This window comes from Bison bison, unplaced genomic scaffold (assembly GCF_000754665.1).
Source record: "Bison bison bison isolate TAMUID 2011002044 unplaced genomic scaffold, Bison_UMD1.0 scf7180017864309, whole genome shotgun sequence".
Classification (NCBI taxonomy): domain Eukaryota; kingdom Metazoa; phylum Chordata; class Mammalia; order Artiodactyla; family Bovidae; genus Bison; species Bison bison.
In genome coordinates, this window is record NW_011494881.1 from 8061688 (window position 1) to 8070253 (window position 8566).

General features: G+C 39.2%; 1 protein-coding gene across 2 annotated transcripts in view; it reads left to right on the forward strand.

Annotated features, from left to right (window-relative positions):
- ADK (adenosine kinase) overlaps positions 1-8566 on the forward strand; it is a 550542-nt gene that overhangs the window by 26066 nt on the left and 515910 nt on the right. Inside the window, exon 1 of one of the 2 annotated variants that reach the window (XM_010852352.1) lies at positions 7-147. The exons of the other annotated variant lie outside the window; for it this stretch is intronic. Coding sequence (XP_010850654.1) covers positions 134-147 — 14 coding nt within the window. The 5' untranslated portion in view covers positions 7-133. Of the gene's footprint in view, positions 1-6; positions 148-8566 lie in introns of those variants that run through there. 2 annotated transcript variants of the gene reach the window in all.

Consider the following 8566-nt stretch of genomic DNA (forward strand, 5'->3'; position numbering starts at 1 on the left):
TGTGTGAGGACGCGCTCCCGGGTCGCGGAGTGCTTGAGCCCAGAAGCCGTGGCTGTGGTACCTGCTGCTGCCACCCGTGCGAACGCAGAGCATCGGACGCGAGCGCTGTCGCTTGGGGCTGGAAGGTGAAGCTATGACGGCCATCGGGTAATTAATCTGGGCGGCAGCCTGAATTGCGCGCTAGGTAGGCATTAGCCTCTCGGCTGCTGAGAACTGCCGCCCGCCCCTTCTCTTGGGTGTTCTGGAGCCTCCCGGTGCCACCAGTCCCCCTCATGTGGAGGCTTTCTGCACTTTTCATTTGGTCATTTATGCCTTCTTCAGAAGTTTTGGGGGCTGAGGCACGTGGCGGAGACCTTTGAGTAGCCGCATAGCTGAGGTGACTCTCGCCCAGATTCCAGGATTTGAAGCTTGCTGATGAGTCTAGTGGATTTTTTATGAAAATGTAGCTGTCTTCCCCCCACCCCCCGAATGGCCTGAGGCCTGGGGAAGTGTGACGTGCACCGGGCGTGTCCTTGCCCGCGTGTCTTGCCTTCTGACAACTTCGTTGGTGGCCCAGTGCAGACCTTCAGTGTTGGCCCTTCGATGCAGGTAGATTGCCCCCAAGTTTTGAAATTGTCCTCACAATGTTTGCTTATGACTGGAATTAGTACTCTGGTTCCCAAGGTACCATCTGTTTACCTACTTTTATCTGAGTTCCAGCAGAATGAGTTTCATAGTATACAATGAGAGCAATAAACGAAAAACTTCACCTCAGTTGCTCTTCCAGAGTTTGGAAGGTTCTTTATTGTTAATGGCCCGGTCCAGTGTCTGTGGGTAGCATTGACCAAATGGTTACCTTATGCTAATGCAACTGTTTATAAAAAGAGATAAATCTAAAAGAGAGAGAGATAAATTGCCTTATTTACCCAGTGTTCTGAACAGCCTCTTTTAAAGTAGACCTTGGCCTTCATGGGCTTCGCTGGTGGCTCAGCTGGGAAGGAATCCACCTGCAACGTGGGAGACCTAGTTTCTCTCCCTGGGTTGGGAAGATCCCCTGGAGAAGGGAATGGCTACCCACTCCAGTATTCTGGTCTGGAGAATTCCATGGACTGTATAGTCCATGGGGTCGGAGTCCCACACGACTAAGTGACTTTTCACTTTTTGACCTTCATTGTCCCAGAGAAAGGGAGGCCCCAGCACAAATGTGAAGAGAATAAATGAAATTAAATTTTGCTCTGCGAGCTTCTAGCAGCCTAAGTCCTGGTGATTTAATGGTTTCTCACTGGTGATTTTGACTACACAGTATTTTAGAAATTACTTTAGAACCTAACCCTCAGGTAATTTAGGATGTAACTGTTGAACTTGGATGCAGTTTCTCTTAAATTGCATAATTCTATGTAAACTCAGAGTACTTACCTAATTACGCAGAAGGCGGATGGAAATACAGTACTGAAATGTGGGGGCTTCCCAGGTGGCTCATTGTAAAGAATCTGCCTCTTAATGCAGGAGACCCAGGAGATGCAAGTTTGATCCTTGTGTCCAGAACATCTGGAGGAGGAAATGGCAAGCCACTCCAGTATTCCTTCCTGGAAAATTCCAAGGACAGAGGAGCCTGGTGGGCTATATAGTCCATGGGGTTGCCAAGAGTCTGACACAACTGAGCACACACACACACTGAAATGTGGAGATCCACATGGAAAGATTTCACAGTAAATTATATTGGGATGTATAAATTTAGCTTTTAATGCTAACAGGATTTAGGGTGAATTAGGATTATGCTGTTAAACCTAGTTTATGCTCCATCTCCCCATTTGCACTTTCAAATCCCATCATTTCAGTCTGCTACTAATTAAGAGTGTGGGGCAAATACTTGCTATGTTAAGGGTCTCTTGTGTAGACTTAATTTTAATCCATCATCATAATCCTTGCTACTTCTTGGTGGAGAAGCACCCAAATCTAAAACTTCTGCTGCTTGGCTAGTGACAATAGGATGTGTTTTTTAATGTAGAAGTTGAATGGTGGTTGTATTAAAAAGACTTGATTTTTTTTTTTTTAAACATATATTTTTGGCTGCCTCTGGTCTTAATTGAGAGTGTATGGGCTTTTCTGAGTGGTGCTCAGGCTCCAGAGAGCACAGGCTCAGTAGTGGCAGGCTTAGTTGCCCTGAGGCACGTGGGATTTTAGCTCTCCAACCAGGGATCAAACCCATGTCCCTTGCATTGGAAGGCAGATTCTTAACCACTGGACCACCAGGTAAGTCCCAGAAAGATTGATTTAAAGGTTAATGCTAGTCTTATTTGACTCCTGGAAGGGTAGATAACTAATAATAGTTACATTTATGCTTGTATCTTCAGATAATTAGTCTACATTTTGTATAGTCTTCAGCTATAGTGACATTACTCAAAGATTTTTAGATATTACCTAAAACCAGTTGCCACATTTATACCTGAGGCTAAGAAAAGTTGAGTGCCTTGAGTAAAATCAGTTAGTGACAGAGTTAGGAACGGAATCCAGATATCCATAATCTAGTGCTCTGCAAGATACCTTTATAAAAACAACATACTACTTAAATTTCCTGAAAGGACTGTTTCTAGAACTTTCCTGGCGGTCCAGTGGTTAAGACTCTGTGTTCCCAGTGCAGGGGGCATGGATTGGAACTTAGGAACCAAGGTACTGCATCCACATGGCGCGGCCTAGAAAACTACAAAATTATATACAGAAAATAAAGATAAAAACTGCTTCTGGGAACAAAAATTGTTAAGTATTGTGAGGGACAACTATAGTAACTTTCTTGCTTTCCCACAGTCCTCCAAAGAACTTAATAACTTAGGTTTAAGAGTAGGTGTGGGGACTGCTGAAGTTGAAGCAACTTTGTATATGTGGTGACAGTTCTAAATGGGTTGGTAATCCTACAGATACCAGCTGGTTCCCAAAGAATACAACATTTAATGCAATTTTATGATGCCTTTCACATTTATGTTTATTAATTTTCACATTTATGATGTTACGTGCGTTCCCATTTTGTACTCAGTTTGACAGTAGCCCAGAGGATGGGGACTGCTGACTTGCTTTTACTGATGAGGAGAATGATCAAGGTCACCGAGCTGACGTTATGTCCAGTGCTGTTTTTACACCACACTTAAAGTAATTGCTGGTAAATATAGTAATATGTGACTCTTCACAGTGACTATGACAGAATATAGAAATGGAAACCAGTGAGGGCCAGTGGTCAATATACCTGGGTTCTAACTGACAGTATTTTGCTGATTTAGTGATCTTTTTCTTTTTCTCTGAACATTGGTTTTATGAAATAGTGATGGTAATGTGTGCTCATGCTCAGTCACTCAGGCGTGTCCACCTCTTTGTGACCCTTTGTGACTCTCTGAGCCCGCCAGGCTCCTCTGTCCGTGAGATTTTCTGGGCAAGCATACTGGAGTGGGTTGCCATTTCCATCTCTAGGGGATCTTCCCCACCCAGGGATTGAACCCCCATCTTGACACTGCAGGCGAATTCTTTAGCTGAGTCATTGGGGAAGCCCTCAAACAAATCTCTGGTTCCACTGAGATTTGAACTTAGATCGCTGGATTCAGAGACCAGAGTGTTAATCTTCACAGCATGGGGCCTGTTGTGATGGTAATACAGATATGTATTCCACAGTGTTCTTGAGGAGATATGAAACTTTTTTATATTTTAAGGCATTTTGTAAATGGAACATTGTTGAATGCAATTTGGTCTCCTTAGAGAATGATGTCATCGGAAAATGTTTAAATCTTAGATTTTTAAATAGGAAGCGGACTTACCTAATTCTCTCATTTTACAGTCGAAGAATCTGAAGGCAAGAGATACTGTGATTTGTTTGGGCTCATAACAAGTAGTTGCATGTCTTGAACTAGATCCCAGATCTCTAGATACCTGATTCAGTGCCCTTTCCAGTGCAGCATCCCACTGTTATGAATTCCCAAATATTTACATAAAAAGAATTTTAAAAAAAGCTTATGATTTTTGAATAACTTTGGCTGGAGAATTTGACTCTGACTTTTATTGTTTATGTTCTACTCTGCTACACCATTACTAATGAAGAGTCCAAGTTTGCAGTCTCTTAAACCAGTTATCAGAGTGTGTATTGGGTCGGCCAAAAAGTTCATTTGGTGTTTTCTGTAAGATGGCTAACGAAAACCCCAAAGGTTTTGGCCATCCCGATATATCAGATTCCAGCTGGTCTTCACCTGAGAAATGATGGAACATATTTGATAAACTGATGCTTTTGTCATTTTTAATTGGCCTAACAGGAAAGTTGATGCTTGGGTTAAAATTCAGGACACACAAGAAAATGTAGAATGTTAGGAGTATAAGAGAATCGTAGAGAGCACTTTACTCTTTCTTTCTTGGTACTGGACCTTCAGGCCCAAATGAAGAGCTATGTCCTAGTTTGGTAGCAATAGAACGTAAGAGGGAATTTAGGTCTCCTGACTTCTACTTTATGCACTTTTTATAAGTACTAAGCCAACAGTATTTCAAAATACTCCTATGAATATTGCCTTGTTTTTCCAACATGAATGTCTAGTCTGGTTTTGAAAATTGCTTACAGCTTGAGTTTGTGCCATGGAAGATTGGGCAAATGAGGTAGGGAGTCAGGGAGAGTGTTTGCTGTAGAGCTGAGGAACCTATTCTTTGGCCTGCCCAGACAGGTCAGATTTGGTTTAGGACTATTCTGGGACTAGACATGACTATGGCCTACATGATAATTCTGTAACCACTTCTGTGGGTTAAGCCTACATTGGAAAATTTATGTGGGCTGTGGGTGGAGTACTGGGGTATTTTTCTCGTAACACTCAAGACTTTGAGGTACGTCTAGTAGGATCTGCCAAGCCACTCAGATGGAGAACATTCATATGGAGACTAAATTCTGGCTGAGATTGAAGTGTGTTACTTTGTTGAATTGGTTTCTTTAGAATATTTAAAGTTATTCAAACTCATTTCAGGGCTTGTGTCTTTTATAAGAATTATAAATTTTATATTCCTACACAAACTTTTTTATTCCATGAGGCTTCTTAGTGAAGCTAATGAGCTTTTTAAAATAAAATGAAATTGTTTCATTTATGAAATATTTTGAAGAACTAAAGCAGGAATCCTTTCCTTGGAGAACTGCAGTGTTGTCAGCTGTTAATACTCATATTTATAAATAGGTCATCTTTATTTGAAAAGGCATACAAGGTTTTCTAACTCCAGATCTTTCCAGCCACAGTATTGCTACATTAAGCAGAACTGTCAAAGATGAAATGGAACCAGAATGATTGTCTAGACAGTTTGAAATGTTAACCCTTTCTTGTAACATTGGTTAATGCTCATGACTATTTACCTCTTCTACTTGGTTTTAAAATTGTCACTTTAAAAAATACTGTAATAAAATGTAAGTCTGAATCCTTAATTTCACATAGCACAGCTAGCTTATAAATAGAATGACCATATGTCTCAGTTTGCCCAAGACAGTCCTGGATCATGCCTGTTATCCTAGCATAATTATTAATAGCTCTTCCTTTATTCTCAGAAGTGTCCCACTTGGATAATAAGTTATCTGGTCACTTACTTACACACTATAGTAATTTTGTGGTAGTAGATTTGGGTTGTTGAAATGTTATTTGACATAGGACCATAAGATAATGGAATATTAGCTTATTTTGGCTAGATTTGGATATTTTTCATCGGTCAGACATTTTTATTAACAGAATTCTTACTGTCTCAGAGTAGCATATTAAACAAGAAAGTATGTGATTTGAAGTTAGGTATCATTTACTTGTTGTGTGACCTTTGACAGGTTATGAAACTTTGCCAAGCTTCTTATTCTCTTTAACAGTGGTGGTGGTTTAGTTGCTAAGTCATGTCTGACTCTGACGACCCCATGGACTGTAGCCCTGCCAGGCTTCCATAAACACAGATAATAGCAAAACCTATACTATAGGGTTTTTGTGAGGATTTAAAGGCAATAACATACATAAAAATGCATTGTAAGCTTTAAATTGCTGTGTGTTAGTCATTAGTATTGGAGAAGGCAATGGCACCCCACTCCAGTACTCTTGCCTGGAGAATCCCATGGATGGAGGAGCCTGGTCGGCTATAGTCCATGGGGTTGCTAAGAGTTGGACACGACTAAGCGACTTCTCTTTCACTTTTCACTTTCCTACATTGGAGAAGGAAATGGCAACCCACTCCAGTGTTCTTGCCTGGAGAATCCCAGGGACGGGGGAGCCTGGTGGGCTGCCGTCTGTGGAGTTGCACAGAGTCGAACACGACTGAAGTGACTTAGCAGCAGCAGCAGCAGCAGCAGCAGTCATTAGTATCTCACACATGTGCTTCTGAAAATTGAATTTAAAATGAATAATTTTATCTACTTTAGGGAACCTTACTATTTCATAGCAGTCTTTTAGAAGTGTTAGCTGTCATGGGGAGTAGGGAGATAATACTTAGAGATATATGTATGGTTGAGGATTTTGGGGATGAAGGGGAAGAAAAAAATAGATGATGCTGGGCAGAGGGAAGAGATTTTTTTCCTTGAGTGTGCAAGACAGCATGCTAATATGGACAGCCTTAAATGAAGGACTGGCTTCCATAGCCTAAGGGAAACAAAGACTTTCCTAGTTTGTTTACTTTTTAAAAAATGCCAACAATGTAATTCATATATAGTAAAATCACAGATCCTAAGTTCACTGAATTTTTTGGGGGAAAGAAAAGTATTTGTAAAACACCACCCAGATCAACTTAACAAAACATGTTCATCTCCCAGAAAGTTTTTTCTTGCCTCTTTTCAATCAGTCTCTTTCTCCTGCCCCATCCAGGCAATTGTTTTCTGGCTTCTATTAGTAAAGATTAGTTTTGTGTATTCTTAAACTTCATATAAATAAAATCATAGGATAAGTACTGTTTGTGTCTGATAACTTTTGCTCAGTGACAGTTTTGAGATTCATCCATTTTGACATGTGTTTTAGTAGTTTGCTTCTTTTCACAGCTAAGATTCCATGATATGAACATTATAACAGTTCTGCTGATGGACTTTGGCTTGTTTCCAGGGTTTGGTTACCCTAAGTGACGCTTCGTGAACCTTCCTGTATACGCCTTTGTGTGGACGTGGGTAAATGCCCAGGTGTGGAATTGCTGTGTTCTAGGGTAGATGTGTGTTTAACTTCAGAAACCACCACTGTTTTCCAAAATAGAAAATGGAATACATTCAACATTCTGTATTATAAGAGTTCCAGTTATTCCGCATTCTTGACATTTTTGATGTCACTTACTCCTTTTCCATCCTTTACTCCTTTTCTGTCCTTTCCAAATACCAAAATGTTTGGCATTTTGGATTTTAGCCATTCTGGTGGGTATATAATTCTATTTCATTGTAGTTAATAGTTCACTGGTGGCTAATAATGTGACTATAGGCCATTTGCTTATCTTTTCTTTTGAACTGTCAGTTCAGGTCTTTTACCCATATTTGTAAGTATAGGTTGTCTTTTTTGTTGCTGGTTTGTTAATTCTTTTGGTATTTTAGATAAAAGTTATTTGTCAGATTTTACACATAAGCATATATACCTTCATGTTTAGCAAATATTTTCTCTCTGAGCCATGTCTTTCCATTTTTGTAACAGTGTCTTTTGGGAGCAGAAGTTTTAAAATGTAATATTGAATTCATTGATTTGATTCCTTTTATTTTATGTTTATTACCTTTTAGGTTCTTAGAGATCTTTCCTTTTCTATCTCAAGGTTATGAAACTATTCCCTTATGTTTTCTTCTAGAAGCCTTATAGTTTCAGCCTTCACATTTAGGTCTGTGATCCATGTTAAGCTAATTTTTTTGCTACAGTGTAAAGGTTTCCTTAAAAGGATTCTCAGTCAATAGATTTGATAGGTATAAGACTTTTCTCAGACTCTCTATTCTGATCTGTTGGTCTGTTTGTATCGTGTTATGCCAATACTACATTGACTTAATTATTGTAGCTTTATAAGGTTGGTGTTGTTTCTTTAAATTTTTGATAGCTTTCAGCAGTAAAGCCATCTGGGCCTAGAATATTTAAAGATATGATAAATGGTTATTCAGATTTACCATTTTTCCCTGTGTCAGTTTTGAATTTTTAAAGAAATCTGTTTTAAATTGCTGGATTGTTATAGAATTACTCATAGTATTCTGTTACTGCTTGCGGGAACTGTTTTATGTCCCCTTTTTCATTCCTGATATTGGTATTCCGCCTCCTCCTCTTTTTTTCTTTTTTAACTTTTTGGGCTCAGTCTTGTTAGGGGTTTACCAATTGTATTAATCTTTTCAAAACACCAGATTTGAGTTTTGTTGAACTTCTGTTTTGGTACTACATTTTCTATTTTGTTTATTTTTTGCTGTCATATTTTTATTTTCTTGCTTCTATTCTTTTGGACCTAATTTACTCCTTTTCCATTTTCTTTTGAGTTAGAAATTCAGACCATTCATTTTAAACTTTTCTTGTTTTCTAATATGTGCATTTCATATATAAAATGTTTCATATATATAAATGTTTCCCTCTCAGTACTTCTTTTAACTTCAACATAAAATTTTGACATGCGTGATCAG